A 20052-nucleotide genomic window follows, 5' to 3' on the forward strand; every position below is an offset into this window, starting at 1 on the left:
CTGAAGGAGCACAATGAAGGGTTCTGGAATTCCTTTTCTCCTCAAGGATATCCATAGTGTTCTTATGGTCCACACAGCTGAATGCCTTGGTAGGTCAATGAAACACCAGTAAACATCTTTCTGGTACTTTCTTCCTTGACCCAAGATTCATCTGATATCCCTGGTTCTACAACCTCTTCTGAATCTGGCCTAAACCTCTGGATTTAACCATTTTTGGGTGATACTCAGCAAAATTTTCCTTGCACGAGATATCAGTGATAATGTTCTATAATTTCAGAATTCTTGTGGGTCATCTTTCTTTAGAATGAGTACAAACATGGACTGGTCAAGTAGTTATCTTCCAAATTTCCTGGCATACACGTAGTATGTGCTTCCAGTACTTCATCAGCTTGTTGAAACATTTCAATCAATGCAATTTTTTTTGGCTAACAATTGAAGTTCTTCCTTCAGTATCTTGATCATATGCTACTTCATGAAATAGTGGAATATCAACTAGTTCTTTTTGGTATAGTGTACATAAGTTATGACAATTCAATATTCCAAGGAAAATCTGAATTTCTTTTAGTATTTCGTCCCTTGTTTTGTTGTTTTATAGTACTAATTATCTCCATCACATAGAACTTGGTGCATCAATAATATATATTGGAATGGGAAAAAAATTATTTCAGATTTCATAAAAACATAGCTTTACTACTTTTCAGAAATCACTATATTTCTTCTATAGAGTTGAGAAGGAGATCAAGTTTCTTTGTGTGTGTGTGTGTGTGTGTGTGTGTGTGTGTGTGTTTGACTGCTAAAAATTCAGAACCAACTTTGCAGCCTACCTCAAGTGAATAATTTATGTCTCAGGCCATGTTTTGTAAGTACCAACATTCTCTCTGGCTTCAACTTGCTTTCCTGCCTTTATGTTCCCTTCATTCTGATTTCATTTCTGTTTACTCCTTATCTTCTATTTCTATATGCTCATACATTTTTAATTTTTCCTCAGATGGGATAAATAATACCACAGAATCACAAGTGTACATAACTGGAGCAGTTGCTCAAAGCATAATAAAACTCTCACTTACATGTCCCTTTATGACACAGTGACACCCAAGTACAGGCTGAAATACCAGCCAGACAAGTTTTGATTTCCTTGTCTGAGAGAAGATCAGAGAATATGACAAACATCTCCACAGAGCTCTCTAGATGACCTGGAAGACTTTAAATCACTGGATATTGTTGGCTTGTCTCCATTCATTGGTCACTGCAACCCTAAGCTAAGACATTTTCGCTTTCCCCCAATCAGTTCTCATCGTCAAGAGGACTGAAATGGAGAGAGAAATACGGAAGAGCACTGAGATTCATAAACACAGGAACCAATGACCTGAATAACAACGAATCTCCAATACACATTGCAACTCCATGTAAACAAACCCAAATCCCCACAATTTGGACCAATACACATCACAATAAACAGAAACATTGAAATTGTCAGGGATTTCATTTTACTTGTATCCACAAATCATACTCATGGCAGCAGCAGTCAAAAAGAAAACAAATTAACAAAAACAAGCAACATATTGCAATGGGCATATATGCTTCATAAAACTTCTTTAAAGTGTTGAAAGTCAAAGACATCACTTTGAAGACTAGACTGCACTTGACCCAAGCCATGGTATTTTCAATCACCTCTTATGTGTGTGAAAGTTGAAAAATGAAGAGCACGGAAGAATCTACACCTTTTAATAATGTTCCTGGTGAAGAATATTTAAAATACTGAGAAGAGCAGCATGCCTTAGAAATGCAACCAGAATGCTCCTAAGAATCAAGGATGCTAACACTTCATCTGGTATGCTTTGAGCATTTTATGATGAGAGATCAATCTCTAAAAGAACCTGATACTTGGCCAGAGAGTCATAAAAAAACAAGACACTTGAGGAGAAGAATTGAAACCGTGTCTATAATAATGGGCTCAAGCACAACAATAATTTTGACGTGGCCAAGGACCCAGAAGTGTGCCACTCCATTGAACGTCTTTCAACTGCGAGTAGACAGCAACCCACAGCATCTGATCCCAACGGGAAGGAGCACTAGTGACACATGCTTAAGCATCTCACTGTTATCTGAAAGGTGAGCAGCTGGAACCCACGAGAGAGAGCAATGAGACAGGCCACTTCCCTAAAAAGTTCGCTCTTTGGAACCCCTAAGGCCCAGTTGTACTCATACAGGGTTGATTCGAAGGTCGCTGTGAGCTGGAATCTACTTGCGAGCAATGGGTAAGGATAAATAATATAAAGCATAAACTGTACTTCTCTGACGCTTTGCATGAGCGTCTCTTAAGGTGTATGTTTCCTGTTCCTGGACTTTGAAAAGCACCCAGAAGGAGTATTTTGTTTCTGTGGCTTTCCATTTTCCCCCACTGTCACTGCTAGTGTAATGAGGATGCTTGTGAATACTTTTCCCCTCTCCTCCCTTTTGTGCGACAATGACTAATTCATCTGGCCCTCAAACCATTATTAAAACAAATCACCCAGTGTCACCAGTATGGGAAGCTTATTCCAGCCAACTTCCTAGGGGGTTGATACAGCTGGAAACGGGTCCACTGAATCGAGGTGGCTGTCCCAGAACACGCTGAAGGACTGACCAGCGTCACCGCCGTTAGCACCATCTCTGACAGCGGTAATTTTTACTTTGATTCTGCATGTCAGCCCGTGGGCCCGGCAGCCGCATGACAAGGACATAATGAGATGGCAACTGCTCCTCTGCCGAAGCCGTGGCCCCAGCCCTGTCTCTGGGCATCCTGCCAGCTACCTTTCCATGGCAGCTGCGTGTTCCGTGCCAAGGAGGAGTGAGAAGTTGTTGTCTTTTCTCTGCACGATGCATTGCTTTGTTCTTGGCAACACTGGTGGGGAAAGGCTTTGCTCGGAATGATGTACCACCGCAGGCTTGCCTTGGGACTCAGGGGCCTTCCCTGCAAGCATCCCTCATGAAAAAGCATAATTGTTGCAAGAGCTCAAACTGGAATCCTTGGAATATGTGGACGGGAGGTGGAGGGACGGGAAAGAAGAACTGTTTGAGCTTTAAAGGACACCGTGCTTGGGAAAGTAGAGGGTGAGCAAAACAGACGAGCTTACACATGATGGATGCACACAGTGACTGCCGTCATGGCCGCAAGCATATCAACCATTCTCAGCGTGACGCAGGGCCGCGCCGTGCGTGGGGCCACCATGAGTCAGAATAGACTCGACAGCATCTAACAACAACAACAAAACAAACAACAACAACAAAACAACGAGTCAGAGACTACAACTGATTCTTTTGTTGGCTGGAGTTTTTGTTTTCCATCTTTTATTTTGTTTTGTTTGGGGTCAATAACTTAGAGCGGTTGTTCTTCCAGAGACTAATCAACTCCAAAATCATGACACCAAAATGTGTTCAAATGCTGAAAGCAATCTTCCCTTTTCCTACTCAAAATTACGTCCAAACTTTGTTTACTTGTATTGTGATGAGAGGTGTAAACCATTAAAAAGTCCAGCCATCTTTCTGAGAAAGACCAGAGGATGATTAGAGCCAATTACATTGTTCTGAAAGGCAAGCAGAGATGAGTGGGCAAGGGGAAGAGTGAACTGGCAGTGTGCAGAATAATGTTTACCTTTGTCCAGTGTGATTATTCCCCGGTCAGCCCCGGTCCCCTCCTGCCTACCTCTTCCTTTGATGTCTAGGAATGCCTCACTCACAGCCAGGACTAATCTTTGGCACAATTCAGACCAAGGAGACATGAAACCAAAACAAAAATCATAAAAAAACTTGGAAGAAGACAATGGGGGGGTGTTTCTTTCCTGATAAAGAGGAATAACTGCTACTAGCCCATTTTCTCCATTTCCCCTTTCTTCCATTCAACTTAATCTCCACGTATGAAGCTGTGGTCACCATCTTGCACATCTTGTAATCATGCAGGACCAAGCGTGGAGATTAACAAACAAACCTAAGGATGTTGGTGACAAAAAAAAAAAAGAGAGAGAGAGAGAGAACTTGGTTTCTTACAGAAACAATGCCATGAACACAAAACTTTTAGAATTTGTGTTTTGTGAGAAAATAAAAATCTTGTTTGTTTAAGCCATCCTGAGTTTGGTACAATTTTAGCTGGAACCCAAAACATTGCAATCCATCCCTTGGGCATAGCCAAAGGATGACACAGTTGAAAAGACCAACTCATTCCGGATGAATGTGTTTAAGTCCATGTGTGCAACATTTTCAAATCTGAAGGAGCCAATAAAACTCGAATCTATCCAATTCCTATCAGATCATAGACACCGGGCTTAAAAAGGTAGGGCAGAATGTGGAAGCGCTATCTCCCATTCCTGCAGATGTAGCATCGCTGGTTCTGGAGAGCTGGGAGAGAAAATTTTAAAGTCCTTAGGAAGTGGCTCTCTCAGACTTTATAAGGTTTCTGCTTTAACCTGTCTGAGATCAGAATGCCTTTCCTGCACTTGAGATGGTGTGAAAGCTGAGGCTGCGGTCCTCACACTCACTCCTGGAATGGGTACTCTGTGTCATTGTTCTTCATGGTAGACCAGGAGAAAGCAGCTCTTTGTTTGGGAACTGTGTAAAACCACTGGAATTTTCTATTCGGTCTCAGAGAAATGGTGCATATGAGTACAAGAAAAGCTGGCACTTAGCAGGAAGATTCACCGCTGACATTTTCAGCTGGTTGTTATGGTGAGAAAACTCACAGCGAGTGGCTGTCATATCCCAACATACAGGAGTTAACATGCTCCAGCAGTTGACAGATGCACACAGTTTTACCTTCATCAAGGAGAACAAAACAGGGTAGAGGCACACAGAATGTAGGACTGACCGAATCTAATTCTTCTTGACATTCATGGTAATAAGGTTTTGGGGCAAATGCACAAATTCACTCCCGGAGAAGTACAGCCTTCAAAGATAGGGGGGAGCCAAACAGTGCCGAAAGGAGTGCTGGGCCTCCGTTTCTCCAGGTACGCCTCACTTCACTCCCCTCAACTTCTGCTTCCACCTTTGCCAAGTCTTATCAGAGGAGTGCTGAGCAACATAATTTATGTAAATAAAATCCATTATGCAAATGCTTCCAACTCACTTGCTACTTAGACATTTTGTTCTTTTATGTTTAAGAAACATAGACTTTATCCCCTGGAATAGACAGATTGGTTATGTTTATATTCTTAAATCCTTCTGCTACTGTTCTGGGCTTTGAGGAAAAGTCATTATTTATTTATTTATTTATTTAATGTTTATGACTTGCCTCTCATCCCTTTCTGTAAAAATAGCCCCTTTGTTTAGTTTGGTGATTTCCACACCCGTTTAATGATCGCAGTGCTTTAATAGAAACTGAGTGAGGAAGGGGGTGAATGCATATATTATCTCCACTGCCCCACAGGGGATCTGTGGTTTCATTGGGCTAGTATAACACTGAATAATTTCATTAATTCAGAGATCTCTGGGAGCTCTGCTCCCTGCTCTGGTTAGGGCATCTTATTTCCAAACATGAATTTGATAACATTTTAGTTTGGAGCCATAAATAGGGAGGGTGGGGGCTGGTATGCTCTTTATGTTCATGTTCTTCCCACATTGTAGAAGAGCATGGCGACTGCCATGAAATATAGGAGCTCATGCTCCACTCCACACGCGGACGTATTACAAATGCTCTTTCTGTGACCATAAACTGCATCTCACCATTTCTTATTTATATGTATGCATATACATGCAGAAAGTAAGTTACAAGGCCAGGAAAATGCATAATGTCACCCAAAAATGGAAAGAGTGTGAGAGAATGTGGCTGTGCTTTAATAAATGAACATTGCAACAAATGAATTATGAATGTAAAACTCTCCTCCCACCCTGAAGAAACACATTATTCAAGTTGACGGGTCACTGTAACAGAACTGCAAGCTTTAAGTCATTTAAAAATAGTGTTGTTTTAATAAAGGCGAAGAAAACAAAACCTCCAATTTGACTGATGATGACTTTGCCTCTTGATGACCAGCTCCCCCCCCCCCCCCCCCCAGCCAAACCTCCAGGATTTCAGACGGTTCACCCTTGCGCGATCCAAAACAAAGCCCCGGTTTCCTTTGGACGGCTGCTCTCATCAGAGGATCTTGTTCTCAGACCTTGTTGTGAGTTTTGCTGCCTTTTGATAAATGATATTGGTTGTCTTGTTCTAATACTTGGAAGCTGGTTCTTTTGTTCGAATATTGCACACAAGTTTTTTGAGCGTCAACTCCGTGGCAGATTGCCGTGCTAGGAGCAGGGAGCGCGGCAGTAATCAGAGAGACAAGAGCCCTGCTCTCACGAAGCCTATGGGCTGGAGGGCAGGGACAACTAATAAGAACAGAAGCAAACGTGAGGACCCAGTGATTCCGGAACAAACACTTTCTCTGGGCAGGGGATGGGAAGAGGTGTGGGTCAAATGGGAAGGGGATACTGAGCCAGAACATACATCATGAGTTGGAGGAAAGAATATGCAGGTAGGAAGGGAGAAAGTGCAATGTAAATGGAGCCAGGTGCTGCAGCAGAAATGCTGAACTAAGAATCAACCTGCTCTGTTCCTGGAACAAGGGGAAATAAGTAAAATATTTATTTTGTGACTGGAATCTAGAGGGTAAGAGGGGGGGAATCATGGAAAATTAGTCAGTGAGGGCTTCTAGGGACACAAAAGGAGTTTGGATTTCATCTCTTTTAGGCTAGGAATCCATCAGAGGCTTTCCACGGGAGAGAGTTTAAACTCAAAACGCAAGCCACCATGTAAATTCCAACCAAGACTCACGCTATAGCTAGGGTAGAACTTCCCCAGTGAGATGTCAAGATCACTGGTACGGCAGTAGAAATCACGGTCTTTCTCCCAAGGAGCAGCTGGTGGTTTTCAACTGCTGACCTTGCAGTCAGCAGCCCAACTGATAATCACTATTAGTTAAAATACCCCTTAAGCCAATTATTATATGGACCATGGACTGGGAGAGAGAAGTTGGTACAGGGGTGCGGGGGAAGGTGCAGGGCAGGGGGATGTGGAAGCCACTGTCATTGAATTAAGTTTGACTCATTGCAACCCTAAATAGTGTTTCTGTAAACCTTGATGGGAGCAGGCCACCTCTTTCTTCCACAAAGTGACTGGTGGATTTGAACCCCTGACTTTTTGTTTACCATTCCAACCCCTGACCCACAGTGTCATCGGGGATCCTTGGCAGTGTGGGAAAGGGTGAGAAAAGGTGAAGAAAATAATTAGGAGACTTCTGAAGTATTCTAGGTGAGAATGTATGTTCTCTTGAGTAATCTGCAAGCTCTGGCTTCAGTGAGGAGGGGTAAGATGTGAGATATTTGGGAGTTAGAACTCACTGAATTTGGCAGTTAATTGGATGGTGGTTTTGAAGGAAATTAAAAAAAAAATTTAATAAAAACATTTCTGCTGAGTTACTTCCAACTGATGGTGACCCCGGATGTACAAATTAGAACTGTACAAGGTCAGTGGTTGAAACCACAGCTGTGGCTCACGAGAAAGATGGGCTTCCTACACCCTTAAATATTTACAGTCCCAGAAATCCCAGGAAACAGCGGCCATGGACAGCTGCAGTGGGGTTAGTAACATTTCGGCTCAGTCAGCAATCTTGGGTCTTACAAATAGAGCAGGTCAGACGTCCAGGAACCACAATGGTCTTCTCTACGTAGCTCTCTGGCCCTCAGCTCCAAAAACCACTAAACTAATATTATTTTACTGAATAATACACAGGCAGCCATATCTCTAAAAAAAACTGCTTGGAGAGTAAAACTAAGAACTAATGATATTTTTTTTCACACATATAACATTTAGCCAGTATAAAAGTGCATGTTCTGACTTCAATTACTTTGCTTTTGATTAAAATTATACCCATCCATAAGACCACTCAGCGCAGAAATAACCTGATAAATTTGTTTTGATGCGTATTTACCAACATATGCTTTATATTAGGGAAATCTTAATAAAAAGCATGAATTGGGGTGAATCTTTCTGGAATCACTGAACAAACAGCTGCTGAAGCTGCACGCCCCCTGCCTGCCTTGGTTTTAAGCCAATTACAAACACACCATGAAGAGGGAGCTCCACTTTGAACCTTATCAGCACTTTGCCTCAGAGTTAATGAGCTTATCGGATTCTTTTCTGGAGACAAATTTTGTAAAGAGAGAGAGGATGGTGCCAGGGTTCCCAAGGAGCAGGTGTGGAATGCCTTCCATAAGAAGAAAGGACAAAAGAAAACAGAAGCCAAAATTGGCAGCACCAGAAGTTAGTTCCAAATACAACACCGACCTAGGATAAAGTCCCAAGGAGACCTGATGGTGGGTGCTGCCTGGTGAGCGTGTGGACCGCTAACCACAAGGTCTGGGGTTCAAACCCACCAGCCTCTCTGTGGGAAAAGTGGAGTTTATCTGCCCCCATGAAGAGTTACAGTTTCAGAAACCCTACTCAAGGGCCGCTATGAGTCAGAATTGGCTCTATAGAAATGAAAAAATTGTAGTTTGGGGGTGTGGGGGTTATACTGATGTTCCATAGTCTCCCTGTGTGGCACAAGAAATTAATGCACTCAGCTATTCACCAAAATGCTGGAAGTTCAAATCTAACCTGGGCCCCCAGAAGACCTGGAGATCAGCCTCCAAGAAAACGAGAAAACATGCCTCTCACAGCCCTCCGCTCCACGTTTCTACAATGACGGCTGATTGCGTTACAGTGCTCTGCTCTAGGCGAGCTGGCCCCCCTTTCGCAAAGGAGGTGGTGAGCTCGAGGTGAAGATCAGCCTTTTCGGGAAGCTGTATCTTTCACTCACCAGCTTTCTCTCTTTAACCCACTGCATGGCACAGCGGTGGAGCAGTGAGTCGCCAACTGCTAGGTCATCAGTTCCATCCAACACACCAGCGATTCCAAGGGGTAAAGAGAACAACTCTCTGCTCTCACCAAGATTTGCAGTCTCGGACCCTTAGGGCTGCTAACAGTGGGGATCAATTTGACGATTTGATGGCAGTGGGTCCCCACCTCATAGCCAGATGTGCAGTTTGAAATGAGCCACGGCACCCAGGATCTCATCCAAGTCCCAGTGACTGGTGCCAGTGCCCCAGGTGGGGCTACTGGCCTTGCTGCGACCACTCAAAGGGCGGCAGAACCGGAACAAAAGCTGGGTCTCCAGCACAGAGCTGGCCATCCACCTCCACTGCAACCAGGCCAGTGAACAGCATGATCTCAAACACTCCCATCCATGCCTGCACGTGGTGGTGGCTTCCGGTGCAGCTGGGCGTACAGAGAGGTGAAGGAATAGGTTTCTGGAACGCGGTTTCTTTTTAGTGGCTTGTTGGAAGCATCTTGTTTCTTGCCTTAGCTCTTCTGATTTCATACGCACCAGAAATCGTGTCTACACTCCTCTGCAGGGCAGAGCTCTAGTCTCCAACTGGTGTGACTTCCCTATTTGTGTATCGGGTCATTATGCAACTCTCCGTTCAGCTCATCTGCTTTGTTCTCACCCTTTTTAGTTCTCTTACGTAAAAAGGTTAGATTCCCCTTTCTGAGCTAATTTTCAGCCACCATACTGTTCTTCCTTTAGGTTGGATTGTTAAAGCTCTTGCTGAAATTCCCTTGCAGTCTGTGGGACAAATCTAAAGCAGCTTTTACAGCACAAAAGGAGGACATGAGAAAGGAGGCCCTGAAGGTGGATTTCATATGCAAACTCATTATATTTCCCCTAAATGGCATTCATGTTGTGTTGCTGTTGAGAAGATACCCAGCAGGCATATACCAAAGCAAGTCTCCGCGTTTACAGTTTAGTGACTGCATTCTTCAAGTTGTGCAAACCTTCTCTGACACGTCCCTCCCTAGCACCTGCCCATTAGATCTCATAAGCAATAGTTCTTAAAAGAATGATTCCTAAGACATAGTTCTTTTTACTAGTTTAGGTGAAATATTGTTTAGTTTTAAGACGACTTTAAGAGAAGATTATCTCAGGGCAATCGTTGTAGAGATTCATCTTCCCTGAATGACTCCAGAAAGTCTAGAGACCATTAGTGTTTAAAATTATGTTCTCTAATTCCCATTTTTGATCAGGATTCTTCGATGGAACCTTCTATCAAAGTGCTCAGTGGTGGTAGCCAGGCACCATCTGGTTCTTCTAGTCTCATGTACAAAGGAGGCCATTGTTCACAGGGAGGAGGGCGGGGGGGTGGGGGGCGGGGGGGAGCCACACATTCCAGGCTCTCCCTTCTCCAGCTGTGCTTCCTCCTCTGTTCCCCTAGGTGAATAAAACCAGCTGCTATGTCGTGGATGGTCGCTGTCAAGCTTTTAAGACATCGGGCACTATACATTGAACTAAGGGCTAGAACAGAAGCTGTAAAAACATTATTAGGCCAAATAACTGGGATGTCTCATGAAACCATGACCCCATACCTCCAAACCAAGGAGCCAAATCCTATGGGAGCTACTCTTTGGGAATGCAGGTGGTCATCGTAAGTAGACCTGTCACACGACATTTGCCAGAGCTACTTTGCACAGGTGCAAAACTTCTCAGAGATGTACAGGAGCATGTAAGTGTAGTGGGGATGAGCTTGGCTGCCAAGAACAATGTCAGCAGTTCCAAACCTCTAGTTACACCATGGGGGAAAGATGAAGCTTTCTACTCCTGTAAAGATAGACAGTCTCCCATCTCTAGGCAAATGGACACCCCTTTACAGGGTCATGGGGAGGAGACGAGCCAGTCAGGATGCAGGGTAGCAATGATGAAACATACAACTTTCCTCTAGTTCCTAAATGCTTCCTCCCTTCCCCGCCTCCACTATCATGATCCCAATTATACCTTACAAATCTGGCTAGACCAGAGGATGTACACTGGTGCAGATAGGAACTGGAAACACAGGGAATCCAGGACAGATGATCCCTTCAGGACCAGTGATGAGAGTGGTGATACCAGGAGGGTGGAGGGAAGGTGGGGTGGAAAGGGGGAACTGATTACAAGGATCTGCATATAACCTCCTCCCTGGGGACGGACAACAGAAAAGTGGGCGAAGGAAGATGTAAGACAGTGTGAGATATGACAAAATAATAATAATCTATCAAGGGTTCATGAGGGGTGGGGGCAATGAAGAGCTGATATCAAGGGCTCAAGCAGAAAGCAAATGTTTTTAGAATGATGATGGCAGCAAATATACAAATGTGTCAAGCACATTTGTCCTATCTGACACCTCCCCTCCACCCTCCTGGTGTTCACGAAGACCTGAGAGGACTTCAAGGATAGTAAGCATTTCTTCGTGTTTGGTGGTCGTCTGAATTTGGGGGTTGTTTTTTTTGATGACGTATCTATTTATATTCTCTCTCCATTTTTAATGGGCCTACTTGTCTTAGTTCTTGAGGGAATAAAGTGGGTTTTTTTTTATCACTTTTAAAGCTTGTTCCCTTGTCCAGTATGTTTTGCCAGTTTATTCCTCCCAGTCCATGGGTTCCCTATCCTTCTTTGGTAAAAACGTTTAGTGCCTACAGGTGTCTGATTATTAAGAGATCCTAGTCATCCGGTCAATTTGCTATCTCCTGTTTGTGTGTTTTCAATTGCTTGAGGGTGTCTTTATGGTATATATTAGGGCTCCTAAGTTTTTCATATTTTTTCACTGATGGGCTTCATAGCTTTCTTGGTTATTTATATGAATGAAGTCCTACCCTATGAGTCCTTTTGTGATTGACTCGTCTTGCCTAGCACCATGTGTACAATCTCCATTCACACTAGGAAGCCGAAAGCCAAACTGACTGCCATCAAGTCAACGCCAACTCTTGGCGACCATATTGGAGAGGAGTCGTCCCTGAGAGTTTGGGAGCCTGTAATACTTTACTAACAGCGCAGAGAGCCCTGCCTTGCTTTTGTGGAGGGGCATTTTTGAAGCGCTGATCTTGCAGATCGCAGCCCAATGCATAACCTCTGTACAACCAAGGATGCCTTCAGGCATATCACGTATCGATACTTCACTATTCTTACTTGCTGATTGCTATTCCCTTGCATGTATGTGCCGCATCTTGTTTGTCCATTCATTATAGGTGGGCATTTAGGTTGCTTCAACCATTTGGCTACTGGGAAAAAACTGTATTTGGCGTTCAAGTCTCTTTTGAAGTCTCTGATGACAAGTGTTTGGGGTTTTACCTGAGATTGGAATTGGTGAGACACATTTTAGAAATTTGAGGACCTATCACATGTTGTCCACAATGTCTGAATGATAAGAACTCTAATTTCTCCACATCATTTCTAACATCTGTTATAGTCTGTTTTGGCATTTTAATCTCAGCTACCTGTTGTTGTTGTTAGATTCCATCAAGTGGGTTCCAACCTAGAGTGGCCGTAGGCACAACAGAATGAAACAGTGCCTGCTTCTGCACCAGCCTCACCATTATTCCTGGGCCTAAGCCCACTGCTGTAGCTTCTGTGCCAATCCATGCCCTTGAGGGGTTTCCCCTTGTTCACTACCCCTGTATTTCACCAAACATGATGTCCTTTTTCAGGGAGTGGCCACAGTATGTACGATGAAGTCTCGCCATACTTGCCCTTCAGGAGAACTTTGGCTGTACTTCTAAAACAGAACAGTGTGTCCTATCAGCAGTCCATGATACTCTCGCTATTCTTCTCCAGCACCACAATTCAAATGCATCCACTCTTCAATCTTCTCTGTTCAATGTCTAACTTTCACATGCATGTGAGGCCATTGAAAACACCTGGCCTGATGCAGGCACAGCACCTTAGTACTCAAAGTCACATCCTTGCTTTCCAATATTTTAAAGAAAGCGTGTGCAGATTTACCTAGTATAATTCATCGTTTGATCTCTCTTGACTGCTACTTCCATGAGCATTGATTATGGATCCAAATAAGACTTCGTGGTGGTTTGTGTGTTGCTGTGATGCTGGAGGCTGTGTCATTTGTATTTCTATGTCAGTAGGGTCACCCAAAGAGAACAGTTTCCAGCGGAGCTTCTAGCCTAAGAATAGACCAGAAAATAGCCATCTGAGTGGAAGGAAAACCACAATCGCATTGTGGTTTTGGTTACAGTATCTTTGAAGGCTAACTACGCTGAGCATCTTTCATGTATTGGGTGATCATTTGAGAGTTTTCTTCAGTGGAAAGGTCTGTTTACCTGCTCTACCCATTTTATGATAGGGTTTCTTTTTTTAAGTTACCACAATTTCATGTTTCATATATATATTTCTTATTAGATTTTTATCAGATATATGATTTCCAAATGTATTCTCCAAATAAGTAGCTTGTTTTTACACATTTTTGATAGTCTTTCGATGATAAGTTTTTCATTCTTATGAGGTCTCATTTGTTTATTTTGTCTTTTGCTGGGTGAATTTTTGTTATACCCGATTATCCATTAGTGAAAACTGGGCCTGACAGTGCTGCTGTTGGATTCTGTTGTAGCATTTTGTTGAGGATTTTTGCATTTCTATTTTAAGAGATAAAGCTTTATATTCTTATGGTATCTTTCTCTGATTTGAGATTCAGGTAATGTTTCCTTTATGGAATGAATTAAGGATATTCTTTCCTTAATAAAGATATCCTATCTTTTGAAAGAATTTCAATAGTACTGATGTCAATTTTCCTCTAAATGTTTGCACGATTTCCTCAGTGAAGCCATCTGTTCCTCACTTGGTTGTTTTTTGTTGGGAATTTTCTGATAAAGGATTCTGTCTGCTCATGTGCTACAGGTATGTTGGGACTTTCTATTTCCTCTTGAGTCAATTTGGATAGGTTGGGCGCATCTAAGAATTTGCTCATTTAATAAAAGCTAACCAGTATGTTTGCATGGCTAGAGTTGTTTATAATATTCTGTCATTATCCTGTTAATTTCTATCCAGTTGATGGTAATGTCCACTCTTTATTTTTTATTGTTGTGGTTATTTTCAAATTTTCTTGTTTGCCAGTCTAATTAAAGGTTTGTTAATTTTACTGATATTTTCTGGTTTTATTGATTCTCTATCTTGCTTCCCTTTTTGTGTTATTAGTTTATGTTCTGATTTTCCACTTCCTTTCTTCTAGAGGCTTCAGGCTTAGCTAGCTCTTCTCTTTCTAGTTCCTAGAATTGTCAAGTTAGGGCGTCATTTATTGCTATAAGTTTCCCTGTAGATATCGCCTTCACTGCCTTTCGTAAATATTTATATTTTGCACTTTCCCTTTCACTTGGTTCTAAGAAATGTGTTATTTCTCCTTTTATTTATTCTTTGACCCACTAGTACTTTAATAATGTGTTGCTTAATTTCCATATATCTGTGCATCTTCCAGGGATAATTTCTGCTAAAGATTTCTAGCTTAACTCAGTTCTGATCAGTGAAACCTTTTAAAATCTAACAAAATGGTCTATCCTGGAGAATTATCTATGTGCACCAGACAGTAATTGTATAATGTGCTGTTCGAGGCCATCTACAAGGTAACTTTTCAAAGGTATTGTGTGTATGAGTGGGAACTCCAGTGGAATTCTCTTTTACTTACTTGTTAAGTGTCTTATGGTGTCATTCAGATCCACTGTTGTCTCGCTGATCTTCTTTCCAGTATCTTGTTCAATAGTGAAAGTGATATGTTGAAGCCTTCAGTATGATTGCAGGACTATCTACCTAAATTATAGTGCCTATGAAGAATATCAAAAAGTACCATGAAGTGCTACAAGAAGAAACAAATCCATCTCAAAAGAAGGAAAGCGAGCATGCTCCTTAGAGATAAGGATGGTGAGACTTCATTTCCATGTATTTTGGACATGTTCTTAGGAGAGCCCAGCCCGAGAGAAGGACATGATGCTTGGGGAAAGAGAGGGGCAGTCAAAAAAGAGGAAGGCCTTCCCAAAACGGACTGACCCCGTGACTGCACAATGGGCTCAAAAATAGGGAAGAACAATTAGGAGAATGGTGCAGGACCACGTGGTGGTGCTTTTGTTGTGTGCTGGTCACTGTGAGTCAGAACCGCCTTGCCGGCAGATAACAACAACGTCCACATTTATCAAAGTTGTATCGTTACACCGTACTGATATGGAGCTTCTGCTTCTTGTTGTTTTTGGTGTCTTAAGCCTTTTTTTCTTTGTCTTCTAATAAGGCTAGCGTTTATGTTTTGTTGGCTTATTGTAGTAAATCTTTCAAGGTCCCCTCTCCTCTCTTGATACATACACACAAACACACACACATTTCCTTCATGGTTACTATGAATATTGCCTTTACTATCTCATTCGAGGGTTTATCATTCGAGGATAAGTTATTAGTGACTTATCACAAAATGCAATCAGTTATTTATTTTATTACTACTTTGGGACTTTTAAAATTATAAATCCAAAGATGTAGCTGTTGGGGAAGGAAACAATCACCATTCATCTCATGACCTAACGTAATTTTGCTCGTTTCCTTCTTTATGCTTTTCCTCTTGTTCTTGTTATTTTAAAGATAATATGGCTGAGCGTGAATTCAACCATTAAGATTTTACTAAAGAGAGTTTTCAAGCCAGCTTATGGATGAAGTCTCAGGAAATATTTCCTATAGTGGTGGTAAATTATTTAGACATTATTAGGTGCCAGAATGTAGCAGAGACAACACAACGAACATTAAAGTAGACAGAATCATCTTTATCCAGTCAGCCTCTACCTTAAATTAAACTAACAAATCAGAAAGTAAAAATATATTACAAGGACAGGAAGCCCAGTATATATGGAATAGGAGAAAGGTGTATGTCATTGTCAGCCATTTCCAGAGGGTCCAAGGAATACAAAAAGATTTTCCGGGCTAGAAAAGATTTTCCAGGTTTAAAATAAACACTAAAGCAGACAGGAGAAAGATAGTTTGACAAGATCACCCAGGAGACGTGCACAAAGATATATTATTCATGCATAATGTAAATACTTCATTTTTTTCAATACTTGTTCAGTCGTCTGCGTGTCTTTTTTATCTAACTGTCTGTGTCACATGTCATCTACCTTAGGTGCCTAGCTCTTAAAGCAGTGATCCCCAACGTTTTGAGAATTGAAAATCCCTACTGTTTGTTACATGACAACTGCCTTACCCTCACTCCTACCATACCCCCACCCGCAGAAAAATACAGGAGAGTAGGATTGTAGCAAAACGTGTGCACTTTCATTTTATGTAAATTAAAGCTACTCTCGTTTAGAGGAATTATTAAATCCCACCTAGGACAACCAAGGACTTTCCTGCCTCCCTCAGCTGCATGTTATAAAACTATTGTTGTAAGCCATTGTCCTAATATAAAATCTGTGGCTACAAAATCAGATTTTCTGAACTTTAAATATAAGACCAGTCAAACTATATTGCAATGGTACTGGGAAAAAGAGAAAGTAAAGCCACCCTTCTGCTCACAATGGAAATAACCTTTATTGGTTGTTATTATTTTGCACTTTCCATGTTTTAGCATTTGGGCTTACATTATTTTATCCTTATGCAAGAAATCCATTATTATATGCTTATTGCTTTAAACAATTAGCAAAGAAAAGTTGCCTAGAAAATACATGATAAAGTCTCCATAATTTCCATCGCTGAAATGCTGTGTTCCCTATTATTCTCAAACTTATTCTATGGGGTTACATATGCCATATGTTTCAACTACATATATATAACTTGCTTTGTTTTAATATCATTAAACCATATTATTCATGTTATTTAGCAACTTCATTTTTTTTTTAATTTAACAATGTGTTTTGAAATTTTTCCATGCTGGCACAAAGAGATTACATCATTATTTTAATTGGGTGCATAATATTATATCACACTAAGAAAATCATTAACTAGCTCCTTTTGATAAAAATGCATGTTGTTTTCACTTTTTGCTCCAAAATAAATGCTCCCCGTGGCTTTGTGAGGGGACCCCATCTCTGCGCACCTCTCCTGCAGGACAGGTACCTTTGAAGCGAAAGCAGTGAGCCAGGGCATATTTTCAAGGATGACAAAACATTACTATATCATTTTCCTAAACTAGCATCATTTCTTCTTGTCATTTAAAATCATGTGTCCACTTGTTATCATGGCTAGTATTGGAAATAAAACCAAGATAAACATATTTTAGATAAACATTCTTTGCCGGCACGGTTTATCATTCATGTATATGATTGAATTAACTTTCAAATCTGGTTCCAATTGGTATAATATTATCAGTTCACTTTATTCTTATAAGTAATTATTTTTGTTTCCTCTTGTTCTATTTATTAAACTTAAGAGGTAAACCTAGGGATGTTTGATATTATTCTCTCTTTTCTAGAAAGTCCTCTTTTGTACGCTAGGCCTGTTGTCTCTTTTGTCTATTTATTAAGAGTATAAACTTACAAATAAGAAACTAGCTTCAGATTTTATATTTTCTCTTCTTCTAGACTTTCTCTAGATTGCTGTTTTCATTTCTGTTTGCTTATGGCTCTCTACATCATGCATAAGTGTTATAATGTGATAATAAAGCAAAAACCATTAAGTTGGGGATATTTGCTCTATGCTGGCTACACTTACATAATGCAGATATGCTCATTTTTATATATAATTTCTTCTCTTATTTCAAAACAAGAACGTTAATCCTTCTTTCATAGTATTAACAAATGTCTACTTCTAATCCCTTACCTTTGAATATCTCTTGCTAAATTCTCTGGCTTTACTTTAGTGTACAACATGTAATGTTCCAAAGAGATTTTCTCCCCCAATTTTTTAACTCTCTTTATATTACACATCACAACACCAGTGCTCAGATAGGACCAGAGAAACTGTTTTAAACTGAAGGTGGGGAGAAGAACAAAAGAGAATTAAGATCGTGTAGTTGTGCTCATACTATGTATGCCCAAAGGGAAAGAAAGAATATAAAAAATATATACGTACAAACGCCACAGGCTTTCATCTTGCTGGGGAAAAAATACGAAAGCAAATAGAGTATCCTTAGCTCCAAAGGCAATGCTATTATCTTTCCCATTGTCTTATAAATGGTTGACATCTTAAATTTGAAGCGTCTTTTCAAATACCCATGTGATGGTGAGGGATTCTGGAAATTGGACACTCCTGGATAAAGGCAGCCACGGAACTCAGCCTATCAATTGTGTCATGACCTGATGAACCGTCCATGGTATCATAAGCCTTTTGGTATGAGAGGGAGACATGACACCGCCAAATTCTTTGTCTCTCTGCTGAAGCTAGCTCTTGCCTCTTGCACATCAATCCCCTATTGTGTCACCTGTCAAGCCCAGGAGCCATCAGCAGACTACCAATGGTGGATTCATTTGGCTGAGTTCAAACCTCTGCATCTGAAAGGTAGCCAGAATAGAGACAAGGGGGAGGGGCTATCGCCCCAGATGCCACATAAAGGGGCTGCAGGGAAACCGGGCACCCATTAGACATGTATGGAAAAATGCAAATCGAGCATGCACAGATTAGGGCCACCTAGGCTCAGGTGATGCTAAACCTGGCCATAACATAGTCACATAACATCACACAGGTGTGCCGAACTCAGCCAATGGGGTCGGCTGGTACCCTCAGCCATGCTTACCTGACCAGTGGGACTGGGGGAGATAAGGACAGGGCTCATAGCCCCAAACACTCTCTTGGCCTCTGGGGATTTCCTGGATCCACATGCATGATTCTGAGCTCCTGTTCTGGGACTCTTTCTACATGGTTTTTTTTGTGCTCAGCTGGGAACTCCTGAGAGATTCCCATGCATTCTTGGACATTTTCCAGAGATAGCATGTATTTTTGGAAAGGGTTACACCAAAAAACATTCCTTTCCCTCATAAAAGTCACTTGATTACAAAAGTGCTGATGTCACATGAATTCTATCAGCATTGCAAAGCAAGAACCAAGGCAAAATCACACCAGAACCTAACATATCTGAAGCGGAGGCAGGAGGCAAGAGGCTGGAGACATAGATGTGCTTAAAAATTCTCTTGAATGGGGAGGCGGTCGGGTGCTTCACCATGAAGCTGAATATCCTTCCCAGCCACTGGCTGCCAGAAACTCATTGAAGTGGACAATGAACGTAAACTTCGCACCTTTTATGAGAAGCGAATGGCCACGGAGGTCGCCGCAGAGGCGCTGGGCGATGAATGGAAGGGCTATGTCGTCCGCATTAGCGGTGGGAATGACAAGCAAGGTTTTCCCATGAAGCAAGGTGTCTTGACCCACTGCTGTGTCCGCCTGCTGCTGAGTAAGGGGCACTCCCGCTACAGACCACGGAGAACTGGGGAGAGGAAGTGCAAATCTGTCCGGGGCTGCATTGTGGATGCCAATCTGAGCGTTCTCAACTTAGTTATTGTAAAGAAAGGGGAGAAAGATATCCCAGCACTGACTGACACAACTGTGCCTCGTCGCCTGGGGCCCAAAAGAGCCAGCAGGATCCGCAAACTCTGCAATCTCTCTAAAGAAGATGACGTCCGCCAGTACATTGTGAGAAAGCCACTGAACAAAGAGGGCAAGAAACCTAGGACCAAAGCGCCCAAGATTCAGCGTCCTGTGACTCCGCGGGTCCTGCAGCACAAGCGCCGGCTCATTGCCCTGAAGAAGCAGCACACCAAGAAAAACAAGGAGGAGGCCGCCGAATATGCCAAGCTTTTGGCCACCAGAACGAAGGAAGCCAAGAAGAAGCGGCAGGAGCAGATTGCCAAGCGACGGAGGCTGTCCTCGCTGAGGGCTTCTACCTCCAAGTCTGAGTCCAGTCAGAAATGAAAGAGCCTGGAATAAATAAGCTCATCTAGTGAAAAAAAAATTCTCTTGAGTGATCTTGGGAACAACAGGATTAGCAATTGTTTAGTGACGGAGCTTCCAAAAAACAGACAGGAAAATAAAGACCAAACACCAAAAACAAAACAGAGCTGAACTCAAGAAAGGCAGGCGTTCCCTTGCACCCGGCTTATCTGTACACTGGAGGAAGTAGGCTTGGAGTGACTGGGAAGAACCAGGGACAAACCAGAATGGACATGGTGGGGGGAACCCTTGGGAACCAGGACCATGGGAACTGAGAGGGATTAGCCAGGAAAACCAGAAAGGGCGTGGGGACTAACCAGAATGCACAAGGGAAGGTAAACCGGGAGGGACCAGATGGGGT

At 42.1% G+C, this 20052-nt stretch overlaps 1 protein-coding gene across 1 annotated transcript; it reads left to right on the forward strand.

Moving 5' to 3' along the window:
- Positions 1-18935: 18935 nt before the first annotated feature.
- On the forward strand, positions 18936-19689 carry LOC142442446 (small ribosomal subunit protein eS6-like; the record flags this gene model as incomplete). Its single annotated transcript, XM_075543576.1, has 1 exon — positions 18936-19689. A coding segment is annotated over one exon (738 nt), but the record flags the coding sequence as incomplete, so codon positions are not given.
- Between the last annotated feature and the right edge of the window lie 363 nt (positions 19690-20052).

The sequence above is a fragment of the Tenrec ecaudatus genome, chromosome 3 (assembly GCF_050624435.1).
Source record: "Tenrec ecaudatus isolate mTenEca1 chromosome 3, mTenEca1.hap1, whole genome shotgun sequence".
Taxonomy (NCBI): domain Eukaryota; kingdom Metazoa; phylum Chordata; class Mammalia; order Afrosoricida; family Tenrecidae; genus Tenrec; species Tenrec ecaudatus.